General features: G+C 59.4%; 1 protein-coding gene across 2 annotated transcripts; it reads left to right on the forward strand.

The window, feature by feature from the left end:
• The first annotated feature begins 780 nt into the window (after positions 1 to 780).
• On the forward strand, positions 781 to 10,643 carry Ccdc124 (coiled-coil domain containing 124). 2 transcript variants are annotated; one of them, XM_048342558.1, is made up of 5 exons: positions 781 to 842; positions 4,250 to 4,418; positions 9,013 to 9,199; positions 9,363 to 9,477; positions 10,197 to 10,643. In XM_048342558.1, the coding sequence occupies exons 2-5, from the start codon at positions 4,260 to 4,262 to the stop codon at positions 10,399 to 10,401; spliced, it is 666 nt and encodes a 221-aa protein (XP_048198515.1). In that variant the 5' UTR covers positions 781 to 842; positions 4,250 to 4,259; the 3' UTR covers positions 10,402 to 10,643. The 2 variants fall into 2 exon arrangements, with proteins under 2 accessions (XP_048198515.1, XP_048198516.1); XM_048342559.1 differs by having other exon boundaries at positions 814 to 834.
• Positions 10,644 to 13,260: the final 2,617 nt, after the last annotated feature.

The raw sequence follows: 13,260 nt of genomic DNA on the forward strand, positions 1-13,260 counted from the left end.
CTTCCAGCTTTTGGATGATTCATTGGAGAAGAGTCTCTCTCAAGGGCTCTCCTGCCTCGTGTGGCTTTGAGCCGTGATCCTTGTAAGCTCCACTCCAGGGAGGGAAGGGGTGACACACCGGTCCGGACCATGCCTTATGTATGGCAGGGGCAGGGAGGTATGGCCAGGTGAGGGGAGGTGGCTGCCTCCAGGTAAGCTAGTTACCTAGGTAACACGGGAGGCGGCATTTGCACGGAGCCCTCCCAGAGGTGGACCTTACGATCCTCAGCTCTCTGCCTCCCGAGTGACTGGGATGACACCCGGCTCAAGAACACATCTGCTAATGGCCTCACACATGGAAAAGAGCTGGGGTCTGGGCGTGCAGTCCTGCAGACCCCGCACACTAGTGCCTCGGGACGCAAAGCCGAACGAGGCGGCGCCAGCACCGCCCCCGGCTGCCGGGACAGTTCCCCGGAACATAGGGATCCAGCGGACCTCCGGCGCGCCCTGGCGGCCGGGCAAGTCCTGGCACTGCAGCTTGAGGACAACGCGTGAGGCCGCGGCCACCATCTTTCTTCTGGGCGGCTCCCTCTTGGTAAAGGCAATGTTGTCTACTTGGGCTTCTACGTGACCCTCCTTCCCCCAGTGCCTCAGAGTAGCACTGAGCCCTTGTAATGAGAGTTTTGCGAGAGACTCACTTTCAAAAGAGAAATCGCTGAAGACGGCTAGGCCGCTGGCCCGGCGAGGACCTCCTTCACTAAGATGGCGACGGCGCCTGACGTCATGAGCGTGCGCCGCCGGCCGACGCGCATGCCCCGCGGTGACCTCACGGAGAGCGACCGCGCCGGTGCCGGGGGAAGGAGGTAGGAGCGGCCGTGGCGCGGGCGGGGCTGGGGGGCCGCCGAGCTGGGCCCGCGGCCCCGGGGGAGGTCGGCCGCGGAGAGCCCGGGGCCCCCCAGGGCCAGCGGAGGTGCTGCGGGCTGGGGCCCGGCTCGCAGTGTTGACAGCTCCCACCGAGCGTGCTCGTTTCCCGGTGCAGAGCCAAGATCCGGCGAGCACCCGCCGGCGAGCAGCCCGCGCCGTCCCGTGCCGCGGCCGGAGTCGGGGCCGCCAGTGGGGTGGGGGTCCGGGCGGAGCAGCTGACAGCTGGGTGTCAGTGACGGGAGAGCTGGTGACGCCGGGATCGGCGCGGGTGACAGCCGGGGGCTGGCGGGGCCGGGCCCGGAGTACAGCCCGCCTGCACCCGGACAGGACTGGGGCCGGGCCCGGGGCCACCTCCCGTGGACTTCCTGGAGGAGGCGGCCCTGCGCGGCACCGCCCCGTTCTCGCCTTAACACCTAGTCACGTGCCTTTTTGAGTGCGAGCAGAGGTTTTTTGTATGCGCAGCTGGGTGCGGGGGGGGTGGGGTGGCGGGGAGAGGAGTGCGGAAGCCATGCTCCCCATGCTAGGCCTCCCAAGGCTGGGGTCACGGGCGCCAGTGTACCCGACAACCCAGTGAGTCTGGATCCCCCACCTCAGTTCTCCCTGCCCAGCCTGGGCCTGGGCTTCCCTCACTCTGGCGGCCGCGGTCCTCTTGGTCTCCTCTCACTGCCCTCAGGGTACGCGTCACCCACACACGAGGCCTCTGCCCTGTGATCCCCTGTCGTCCCTGGTCACGGCTCCCGCCCCTCCTGTGCCTCCTTAGCTCCCTGGGACCTCCGGCTGGGTCAGCCGTGCATTTCCCCAGCGCTGTCTGCTCCTGGGGTCTGCACAGTAGGGCCAGTGCAGGCGCCTCCCCCGCCTCCCGTGACAGTAGAGTGTGAGACAGTGTCCCATGCCCTCCAGGTGCACTGTCCAGTTCGTTGGTGTCACATGGAGTGTTGGCCACACAGAAAGAAAGAGGTCTGCCCAGCAGAACTGGGCCTTGGGGACATGCTTTCTGATTTGGAGATTGGAAGTCAAAGCCTGAGGTAGAGGCTGGTTTCACTTCTGCTCAGGGCTGTCTGGCCCCAGACAGCCACTTGTTCTCCTGGCCTTGGGACCATAGCGTTTGTCAGGCAATGGCATAAATGAGTCTAAAAGAGCCATATCCTGCTGGGAGCCAGTGAGGAGGCCACACAGATGCCTATCACTGAGGAGACTGAGGCAAGAAGATTATGTGAGTCCAGGAGTTTGAGATCAACATGGGATAAATAGTAAGAACCCAGGTCAAGAAAAACAGCTCGGGCTGGGAATATGGCCTAGTGGCAAGAGTGCTTGCCTCATATACATGAAGCCCTGGGTTCGATTCCTCAGCACCACATATATAGAAATTAGCCAGAAGTGGTGCTGTGGCTCAAGTGGTAGAGTGCTAGCCTTGAGCAAAAAGAGGCCAGGGACAGTGCTCAGGCCCTGAGTCCAAGGCCCAGGACAGGTAAAAAAAAAAAAATAAAAGAAAAAAAAGAAAAACGGCTCGTGTGTTAGATTTCCAGCCAAGAGAAAGCTGAGTGCACCCCCCCCCAGCCTGGAACCCAAGCCAATGCCTTAAAGAGAAGTTGGCAGAGCTGGAAATGTGGCTTAGTGGTGGAGTGCTTGCCTAGCATACATGAGCCTGAGTTAGAGTCCTCAGTACCACATAGTAAAAGCCAGAAATAGCACTGTGGCTCAAGTGGTAGTGTGCTGGCCTTGAATAAAAGAAGCTCAGGGAGAGCATCTAGGCCCTGAGTCCCAGCCTCAGGACTGAAAAAAAAAAATGTCAAAACCGGGGGCTGATGGCTCATGCCTGTAATCCTAGCTACTCAGGAGGCTGAGATCTGAGGATGGAAGTTCAAAGCCAGCCCAGGCAGGAAAGCCTGTGAGACTCTTATCTCCAATTAACCACCAGAAGCGGAGCTGCGGCACAAGTGGTAGAGCACTAGCCTTGAGTAAAAAGAAGCTCAAGGACACACCCAGCCCAGGCCCAGAGTTCAAGCCCCACAACTGGAGAGAGAGAGAGAGAGAGAGAGAGAGAGAGAGAGAGGAGAGAGAGAGGAGAGAGAGAGAGAGAGAGGGAGGGAGGGAGGGAGGGAGGGAGGGAGGGAGGGGGGAGAGGGGGAGAGAGGGAGGGAGGGGGAGAGAGAGATTGGCTCTCAGGGAAGGTTGCTGGAGACCACAGCATCTGAGCTGGCCCTTGAAGTTTAAGTAGGAGTTTTCTGGGTAGGAGGAGCACAGGGCAGGCCTGAGGTCCCTACACTGGGGGGTGAGGGTAGCAAGTTCCAGCCTGGCCTGTGCTGTAAACAGAGAGAAGCCACAGCTGTGCAAGGTCCCAGGTGAGGGGCTTGCTGTGCTGGGGGAGGGTGGAGAGGCTCTACCCTGGAGGTGGTGACTACATCTCCTGGAAGGTCATCCCCACGTTTGTGCCCTCCCCAGAAGCCTGGGGGCCAGCCTCCCCTGAGTACTGGGCACTGAGCCTGTGGTTCAAGAGCCAGGAAGGGGCTAGGAGACCCCAGGTCAGGCTGGGGCATGCCTTGTGGGACTCCAGTGCCCTGTGGGGAGAGGTGGGGATCATACTTGTGCCTCATCTGGGGAAACTAAGGCTCAGACTGCAGTAGTCCGCCACCAAGCCAGCATGCAGCCCCATGTCTCCCTGTCTGGAGTTCCATGCAGTACTGGTGCTGCATCAGGCTCAGGTGTCACAGCCTCTCTACCTGCACTGGTGTCTCCTGAAGGCCAGCTGGGGCCTGGGACAAGACAAAGCAAAGCCAGCGCTGGCAGCATGGCCTGGAGCTGCGTGAGGTACATGTGGATGACTACAGCCTGGTGTGTGAGTGGGCAAAGGAGGCAGTGTCTCCTGTCAGATCCTACTGTGCTGCTAGTCCTCGTGTCCATGGTGGTGGTGCCAGGCCTAGGCTATAGGAGGCAGGAACCCCTGCGGTGACTTGGAGCAACCACATTGGGCAGATACCTAGCCATGAGCAGTGGAGAGGATGAGAACGGTGTATCCTGCCATAGACTATTACTTGGCTAGGAAAAGGAACGGGGCACCTGATAGGCTACAACATGGTTGAAGCTTAAAAGAGGCTGAGTGATGGAAGCCAGGCAAAGGCCACATGGGGTGCCTGGATCCACTGATGGACAGGAAGCAGCCCCGTGGCTTAGAAAGGGGACGTGGATTTGTAGTGACAGCTGGGCAACACTGGTTACCATGCCCTGTGAAGGGCCCCAGTGGCTCCCTAGTGAAGTTTCGCACCTGAGGCCAGGGTTAGGTCCTGGCCTGTGGTCAGGATACCTTGAACCCCACCTCTTACTGCCACTACCTGCTTGCTCCCCACAGCTGTTAAGGAATGCCCAAGAAGTTCCAGGGTGAGAACACCAAGTCGGCAGCGGCCCGGGCACGGAGGGCTGAGGCCAAGGCAGCAGCTGATGCACGGAAGCAGAAGGAGCTGGAGGATGCATACTGGAAGGATGAGGACAAACACGTCATGAGGAAGGAGCAGCGCAAGGTGGGGATTTCCCGAGTCCATGTGCAAAGGCCCTGGATGGCCATGTCTCTGTTGGTTTCTTTGAAGTGATAGCAGAGTGAGTGAGAGGTAGTTCCTGTCCCCAGGAGACAAGGTGGTGGAAGCCCAAGATTGTCAACACAGAGGGCCTGCAGACAGTTAAGTCCTGGGAGCCCCTCCAGCCCTATCTGGGTGGGAATTGGTGCTGACCTGCAACGTCTGGTAGGTGGCACCTGGCCAGGCCCGCCACACATAGCTTTTTTTTTGTTTTGGCCAGTCCTGGGGCTTGAACTCAGGGCCTGAGCACTGTTCCTGGCTTCTTTTTGCTCAAGGCTAGCACTCTACCTCTTGAGCCACAGCGCTACTGCCAGGCTAGATTTACCTCCCCTGGTGGGGGGATGCTCCGCTTACTCCCTTATTAGTGCTCCCCTTTTCACCCTCTCCCCTGGGCGCCTGACCCACGGGCGGCCAAGGTGGAGCGAAGGGACACGGGCAAGCCTAAAGTGCACGTGGCCGAACGAGATCCCCTTTTCCTCCCTCCTTACCCACCAAGGAAGCCAGGCGCAGACGGATTTCGGAGACGCTTTGGAGAGCAATCTGATTTAATTGGGAGGGGCTTACAGTAATATAATGATGATGACGAGGATTGAGCATGAGCTGGCGATAGGCTGGCGAGCTTGTCCATCCAAGAGCAGCTCCCAAGGACCTCCCTCATGGGCTAACGTCACTTCCCATAGTACCGCCCTCTGGGCAAAGCCCACGAAAAAGAGAGCACACATGCTCGCTGGCGCAAGGTGGGGGATGGTCTCAAAGCTATCCCTTCTGGTTCCGGACCCAGAAGGAGATAGGTGTGGCTCACTTCCACACTGCCCCAGGGCTAGGGGAAGGGCGGTGTCTCGGACCACTCTCCTTGCCCTTTCCCCCTTAAGGCCAAGATGAATCCCCAACACGCTACTTCTACAAATATGCTGAGGAATCACACCCAGGGCTTCATGTATACAAGGCAAACACTCTACCACTAGACCATATTCCCAGCCCCCTTTTTTTCTTTTTCTTTGCCGGTCATGGGGCTTGAACTTGATGCCTGGGTACTGTCCCTGAGCTTTTGTACTCAAGGTCAACACTTTACCACTTGAGCCACATCTCCGCTTCTAGCTTTTAGGTGGTTTGTTGGAGATAAAGTCTTGTGGACTTTCCTGCCTGGGCTGGCTTTGAGCTGTGATCCTCATATCTCAGCTTCCTGAGTAGCTGGGATTACAGTTATGAACTCTGGCACTGGACAACATACCTGGCTATTTATGGCCATAATTTGACAGTATGTGAAAAATCAGTATAGTCAGGATCCAGACAGCTTTCAGTCCAGTCTCAGGAGCAGTGGCCCAGGCAGGCCAGAGGCACAACATTCCTCTTGTGCCTGCCTGTCCAGATGTGGTTAACTTCAGATGGGGGAGGCGATGTGTCTGCCTAGACTTCCAATGGGGAGCTGGCGTGACCATCTAGACTAACACAGGATGGTGGTTGTGATCACATACATTTCCAGTTAGGGGGAGCCGATGTGAGCATCCAGATTTCTGGTGGGAGAGCCGATGCCTGTCTCAGGCTTCCAGTTGGAGGGGAGCAGAGTGTGGTTGCAGCACAAATCACCACTGCATACCCAGACCCAGTGCAGAGGAGCACAGCTGTGTCCTGAGAACCTTGGCTAACATTTGGGGTGGGCACAGGGCCTCCCATGAGTGCAGCACAGGAGGCTGAGGCAGAAGGAACAAGAGTTCAAGGCCTGTGTTGGCTGCACAGTTAGACCTTAACAAATAGAAAAGTAAGCCCTTTTAAAGGAAATGTAGGCTGGAGATGTAGCTTAGTGGTACAGTGCTTGCCTAGCATGCATGAAGCCCTGGGTTCAATTCTTCAGTACCATATATACAGAAAAAGGAAGAAGTGGCACTGCGGCTCAATTGGTAGGGTGCTATCCTTGAGCAAAAGAAGCTCAGGGACAGTGCCCAGGCCCTGCGTTCAAACTCCAGGACTGGAAAAACAAAACAAAAATAAAGGAAATGTTTTATACTGCACTACCTGTCTATTGACTGCAGTGGGGTTTGAACTCAGGGTCTTGAACTTGCTAAGTGGGCACACTATCAGTTGAGTTACTGCCCCCAGCCCTTTTTTCCTCTTGCTATTTTAGAAACAGGATTTTGTGTTCTTACTTGGGGCTGGCTCAGACAGGAGTCCTCCTCCTTTCAGTCCCATGACCGGGATGTTGCCGGGCTTAGCTCCACCACTCCATCCCCGTGGAGGGTCTAGGCTTGTCCGCCTCTCCCATGTGGTCGTTTCTCGCTCTCTCATGTCCCCTGGCCAGTAAGGATTAATCGCGGGAGCAGAGACTCCAGGTAGCCTCGGTCAGCGTGTGGTTGCAGGACCCCCCCATGTCCTTCAACCAAGGAAGACATGGAAGCGTGGGAGTCCCGGAGAAGGCCTCAGGGGCGTTCTGGTTTAATAAAGGGAGGGGCCAACAATTTATACCCCCAGAGGCGTGCGCAGGAGAGGGGCTACTGGATTTTAACGATTGGCTTGATGGACTGTCCATCAGGTGGAACTTTCTCTATGGGCGGAGACCACAGCCCCCCAAGGACCGGGTTTCTGGGGTCCCCGCCATTACACACGTGGCTGACCCAAGAGGCGGGGGCTACTTTGCTTCTCTTCCGGTTGAAGCCAGAAGGTGGGGGGACAGGCTAAGTGGGCCGTCCCCTCTTAAAGGCACAGCTGTCACCAACAGGGTATCAGGTGCTCACCACCATGCCCAGCTTATTTTATTTTTTAAAATTTAATTTTATTTGTTTTGCCAGTCCTGGGGTCTGGGCACTGTCCCTGAGTTCTTTTGCTGAAGGCTAGTGTTCTATCACTTGAGCCACAGCACCGCTTCCCAGCTTTTTCTGTGTATGTGGTACTGAGGAATCAAACCTTGGGCTTCATGCATGCTAGGCAAGCACTCTTTACCGCTAAGCCACATTCCCAGCCCTCCAACCTCTTTTATAAGATAGCATCTCCCTAACTTTTTGCTGGAACTAAGATCCTCCTGATCTCCAGCCTGCCGCACCCAGCTTTTAAATTTGGTAAATTTGCTGTGGGTGTGATGGCCACATCTGTCATCTCAGCCCTTGAGAGACCTATGAAACAGGCAGTCTTTTGCTCTCTGCTATCTAGAACATTCTGGCCCGAGGTTCCCTTGTGCCTGACCATGCCCCTCTGACTTCTGTGCTGTCTGCCCTTGGGTGTATGGACTTGTGCTGCTGGTGAGCAGGGTTTGTTCCGGAAGCCCGGCACCAATGGTAAGCAGGGTCTGAACACAGCCTCTGGGAGACTGATGTGAGATCAGGCCTTCAGGAGCCATGCTGTCCTGCAGGCCCCATAGGTGAAGGGGCGGGATCCTCAGACAGGGGGTTCCTATCAGCCTTGTCAACCACAGTGTCTTCTGGGGACTCCATCACAACATAGCTGTCTCTGCAGCCCAGCCAGCAGGCCTGAGCAAACCTCAGCACCATGAGCCAAAATAAACTTCTTTTTTTTTATCCGCTTTATCCTGAGTTTTTTGTTTTGTTTTTGTTTTTGTTAGCATACATTAGCTATAACAGGTGGTTTCATTCTGACAATTCCACACATGGATACAGTGTATCCCAGTCTCTCCCTTGTCATTCAAAACCTCTCTGCTTTATAAACTCAGCCTACCTCAGACACTTTTTTTTTTTTTTGGCCAGTCCTGGGTCTTGAACTCAGGGCCTGAGCACTGTCCCTGGCTTCCTTTTGCTCAAGGCTAGCACTCTGCCATTTGAGCCACAGCGCCATGTCTGGCCATTTTCTATATATGTGGTGCTGGGGAATCAAACCCAGGGCTTCATGTATACGAGGCAAGCTCTCTTGCCACTAGGCCATATTCCCAGCCCCATCAGACACTTCTTTATATCAATGCAGAGCCAGTGTGTCCTTGGGACTTTGGATGCTGCCTCTGAGGAAGGGAAAATAAGTGCCCAGCCACATTCCTGTTGGGACAGTGGGCTGCAAGGCATCTCAGACCCTCCCTTAGGGCACTTAGCTCCACGAGGGCTCTTGCATGCTCTCAGGTAGGAGGCAGAGGCTATTGGGTAGTTGGGTTGCCAGGTGCTTGGTGGGCAGTATTGGGTATTGTTAGTCCCACCTTGAACCTTGATTGGTGGCTGGTGGTGGCCAAGGGCACAATTGGTCACATGTGCCTTTAGTTAGGCTCAAGGTTGGCCAGGAGTCTCAGCCTCAGAGATAGTCAGTGAAGGATGGAGTCTCATCCAGTCAGGAAAGTGGGTCGAGAGGCCTGCTGTGTTCCTGAGGCTTCCACTACTTAAGTGGCTCAGTGCTGCTGCCCCAGGCCTTTGTACTTACTCGGCCCTGCACTAAGGTCAGTTCCCTGGGAGTGGGCTGGGCAGCCCTCCTCTGGCCCAAGCATCACTTGAGCTGGCTGCCTACTGCACAGCCACACGCTGGGGCACGCTGCAGGCTGTAAAGCTGGGGAGAGAGGGACCTGCTCTGATGTGGGGGCCTGTGAGTCCCCACTCTGAAGGCTCCTTCTGTACAGGAGGAGAAGGAGAAGCGGCGCCTGGAGCAGCTGGAGCGCAAGAAGGAGACGCAGCGCCTGCTGCAGGAGGAAGACTCCAAGCTCAAGGGAGGCAAGGTCCCCCGAGTGGCCGCGCCAAGTAAGGTCACGCGTGCGCAGATTGAGGACACCCTGCGCCGAGACCAGCAGCAGCACCGGGAGGAGCCAGGTGGGGCTCGCGCTCCTTCCCCCCCCTCCTTCTGGGGTCCTGGGGTCCACCGCATAGGTGGCCCGAAGCCCCAAGGCCTTGGGCCTGTGCGAGGTTCCCACCCCTAACCTGTCCCCCGTCCCTGTCGCTGCATGTTTGCTCACCTCATCCGTGCCCTTTCCAGCTGAGAAAGCTAAGAGCCACCTGGAGGTGCCGCTGGAGGAGAACCTTAACCGCCGCGTGCTGGAAGAGGGCAGTGTGGAGGCGCGTACCATTGAGGATGCCATTGCGGTGCTCAGGTACAGGCCAGTGCCCAGGACTGAGGCGGGGCTGCGGTGAGGGGCGAGCCTGGGAGTTGTGTAACCTGGGGGCGGGGCTGGGGAGCTGTGTGATCTGTGTTGAGTCTGGGAAGGTGAGTGTTCTGGGGTTGTGGCTGGGGAGGTGAGTGTTCTGGGGGTGTGGCCTGGAGGTGAGTGCTCTGGGGGTGTGGCTGGGGAGGTGAGTGCTCTGGGGGCGGGGCTGGGGAGGTGAGTGTTCTGGGGGTGTGGCCGGGAGGTGAGTGTTCTGAGGGTGTGGCTGGGAGGTGAGTGTTCTGGGGGTGGGGCCGGGGAGTGAGCGCTCTGGGGGTGGGGCTAGGGAGGTGAGTGCTCTGGGGGTGTGGCCGGGTAGGTGAGTGATCTGGGGCGGGGTCGGGGAGTGACTGTTCTGGGGGCGTGTTCTGGGAGCTGGGCCCAGAGATGAGCAATCTGGTGGCTGGGTTATCATGTCTTCTGGGGCTAGGCTAGACATGGAGGGCTGCAGCCTGGGGGCAGAAATGATGCACTGAAAGTATAGCCTAGGGCACGATCATATTGTTGGGGTCTCAGTGCTGGGGTCTCTGTGCTGGGGCCAGGCGCCTCAATGACCAGGCTGGGACCTCTGGACTGGGACCTGGGATGGGGTCTTGAGGTGACCCCTGGGGGGAGCTCGTGAGCAGCCCCGCACCAGCCCCCTGACGTGCCCCCTTGTCCACTCCCAGCGTTGAGGAAGAGGCAGACCGGCACCCTGAGCGCCGCATGCGGGCAGCTTTCGCTGCTTTCGAAGAGGCCCAGCTGCCCCGACTCAAGCAGGAGAACCCCAACATGCGGCTGTCCCAGCTGAAGCAGCTGCTCAAGAAGGAATGGCTGCGCTCCCCCGACAACCCCATGAATCAGCGGGCCTTGCCCTTCAATGCCTCCAAGTGACACGGAGTTAGGGACGCTGCCCTGAGCGGCTGAGTTTACACCCTGCTGTGAGCCCTCCAGCCAGGCTGGCTCCGAGGACTGCCGAGTTCCAGGCCCCTTGGCACCTTTCAGGGGCCTTGTGCCAGCACCACCTCCCCCCTCCCGCCAGCGGGTCACCGCTCAGAGTGACACCCCATCCCCGTGTACACGTGCGCGTGTAGAGCCCTGGAGCCTAGCTCTCAATAAAGCGGTGGACAAGGCCACTGAAAGCCCGTGTCTGGGATGCCCCACTGCGCTGGCCATGGCATAAGGGTGGGACGGGGTCAGAAAACAGACTTGACTTGAACCTAGCTCAGCTTCCCTGGCTTCCACACCGCTGAAGCACCGGGAGGTGGGTCTAGGAACTGTGGGGTGAGGACAGTGAGTGGCTTGGGCCACATCTTTAGGAGGCCAGTAGAGGAGATGCCTGGAGGTGTCGTGGTCATCTATCTGCAGCACTTACCCCATGGGCTCAGGGCAGAGTGGCAGCTGGCTTTGGCCATCCAGGAAAGGGACGGGTGTGTGGGATGTCTGCTGTTTGTCAAGCTGCATTCCCCATAATGGGAGAAACTGAGGCATGAGGGTGGGAGTGGACAAAGCACACACTGGTCCACTTACGACTCCTACCAGACACCTCTGCACCCACAAGTTGCGCAGACAGTCCCCCCATGCTCTCCATTGTACCCTGCCCAGTCCAGGCCAGCCTCCCATCTTCAGATCCCCTCCCTGCCCACACACACCAAGGCTGGTGTTCTGTTGGCTCCTGCTTAGATCCCCAAGCTAAGTCTCCCCAGGAAAGGCTGCTCTGGTGGTTTCCAGCTAGGCAGGGTCATACAAGGGCAGGAGACACAGCCCCTACTGTTTCATGGGGCAGGATGGGCATGGAAAGAACTCCCTGCACGGAGGACTGGCTCACCCTACCACATGAACTACCCAGATATAGCCCATGATTAGCCAGAGGCTCCTGGGATCTGCTCCCGCCAGGGCTGTGCCCTGGGGCCCACAGACCAGCCTTAGATGCCCTGCATACAGGCATGTCCACAAAGCTCTCTGCAAGTGAAGACCTGGGTTCCGCTCCCACCTCTGCCCTGATGGCCTAGCCTATTTCGTCCTTAGCCGGTGCCAAGGCTTGACCTCAGAGCACAGGGGAACCATGGCGGGACATGCATCAGGCCGCAAGCTCTAGGGGAGCCAGAACTTCAGGTTCCTTTTTGCAGAAAATATTGGCTCGGCCCCGCCTCTGGGGGGGAGGGGGGCGCATGCGCACCCAGCAGCAGGGAATCCCGGGTCTGGGAGGAGAGGGGAGTTCCGAGCCTTCCCAGCTCTCCCTGCGCGCGTTGCCAGGACGACCGAGCGGGACCATACACGGCCGGGCTTGCACGGCGCATGCGTCAGGGCTCGGTCTGCGCACGCCGGGGCTTTCCCTTCGCGCGCGGGTAGGGGCAGGGAATCCGCTCTCTGTGCGCATGCGTAGACCCCCTCCCGCCCCCGTGCCGGGGAATCCTTCCAGGCCGCAGTGCACTAGGGGACGGGGCGAGGAAACCGGCTCAAACCAGAGTGGGGTTCACCCTGGAGGCGGCGGGGGAGGCCGCCGCGCGGGGTCTTCCCGAGGTTCCCGCTCCCGCCCTCGCCGTCGCCTTGGCAACCGCGCGCCGGGCAGCAGCGGGGAAGCTGGGTGTCTCCGCGCCTGCGCGCGGGGAGCTGGGGTTGCCCCTGGTGTGCTCCCGGGGACGGCGCTGGAGGGGAGGGCAGGGGAGGGCGACGACAAAGGCGGAGGCGGGGCCGGGCGGCGGGACTACTGCTGGGATGCGGTCTCCCTTGGGGCTTCCGCGTCCGCGTGTCCGGCTGCGGGTTTCCCGGTTTCGGGATTCAGAGAACAGGTCGGGCGCGCCGGGCGCGGCGCGGTCTCATTGTTCGCCGGCCCCGCCCTGCATCGGGGTCCCGTGGGGACTCCAGCCTTCTGACCCTGGGGCGGGACGCTCCTGCCGCCGCAGCACGCCGCTCGGTGGCGAGCAGCAGCCTGGGGCCCAGGCCTGGCGCGCACGGACCCTCCGCACTGGCGCCGAGCCCTCCAGGGCTTGGGGCTGAGGGCATGCTCCCGTGCCCGTGGTCCCGGGATCCCCAGGCCTCTCAGTCGGGGTCCCCCAGGACACGTGTACGGGGACCGCTGCGTGACCCTCGGGGCCGCTGTCCCTTAACCCTCCGCTCAGTGCAGAAAGTGGGGGGCCCTGGCCTGGAGCCGCACCGCCTGCCCTGCCACCCGAGGACAGTGTGGCCTCCAGCTTAGCCTCTCGGCCGGCCGACAGGAGCTGGCCCTTGGGGGTGGACCTGGAGCGATGCAGTGAGCCCTAGATGTCCTCCAGGGGTCGGGCTGTACCCCCCCCCTTATTTGAGAATGGACAGAGCCTGGAGTGAAGTGGGTCAGAACAGCCCCTTCTGCCAGTGCGCTCCGAACGCTCCAATCTCCTCACCCCTGGCGAGGAAGAGGGGGACAGGGGAGGGTGAGAGGGGCCCCCCCCGCAGGCCTGGCTGGGCACCTCGAGTGGGCCAGGGGGCTGGGTGGGGGTTGGGGGTGCAGACTGGCTGGAGGAGGGGATACTGGCGGGATGAAGGCGGGTGCCAAGCCTCTAAGGCCAGGACAAAGACCGGGGACTGGGGCCTCGGCTCCAGGGCCACTCGTGGGACACTGCTGTGACCTGCCACGCCGATGAAGACGAATCTGTGGTTCCCTCACGGTAGACGGGATTGTAGGAGAGCAGAACTGGGGGGCCGCAGGGCACCCTGTGTCACCCAGAGCTGAGTCCCCCCCGTGGACTGGGCGGTGACCCCGCGTCCCGCGCA

The sequence above is a fragment of the Perognathus longimembris genome, chromosome 3 (genome assembly GCF_023159225.1).
Source record: "Perognathus longimembris pacificus isolate PPM17 chromosome 3, ASM2315922v1, whole genome shotgun sequence".
Lineage (NCBI taxonomy): Eukaryota > Metazoa > Chordata > Mammalia > Rodentia > Heteromyidae > Perognathus > Perognathus longimembris.

What these genes read in the sequence shown, in the direction of transcription:
- Ccdc124 (XM_048342558.1), top strand. Translation starts at nt 4,260, where the DNA reads ATGCCCAAGAAGTTCCAGGGTGAGAACACCAAGTCGGCAGCGGCCCGG. An exon ending in GCAGCACCGGGAGGAGCCAG is followed by an intron (nt 9,200 to 9,362) that starts GTGGGGCTCGCG and finishes TGCCCTTTCCAG; the next exon opens with CTGAGAAAGCTAAGAGCCAC. An exon ending in GATGCCATTGCGGTGCTCAG is followed by an intron (nt 9,478 to 10,196) that starts GTACAGGCCAGT and finishes GTCCACTCCCAG; the next exon opens with CGTTGAGGAAGAGGCAGACC.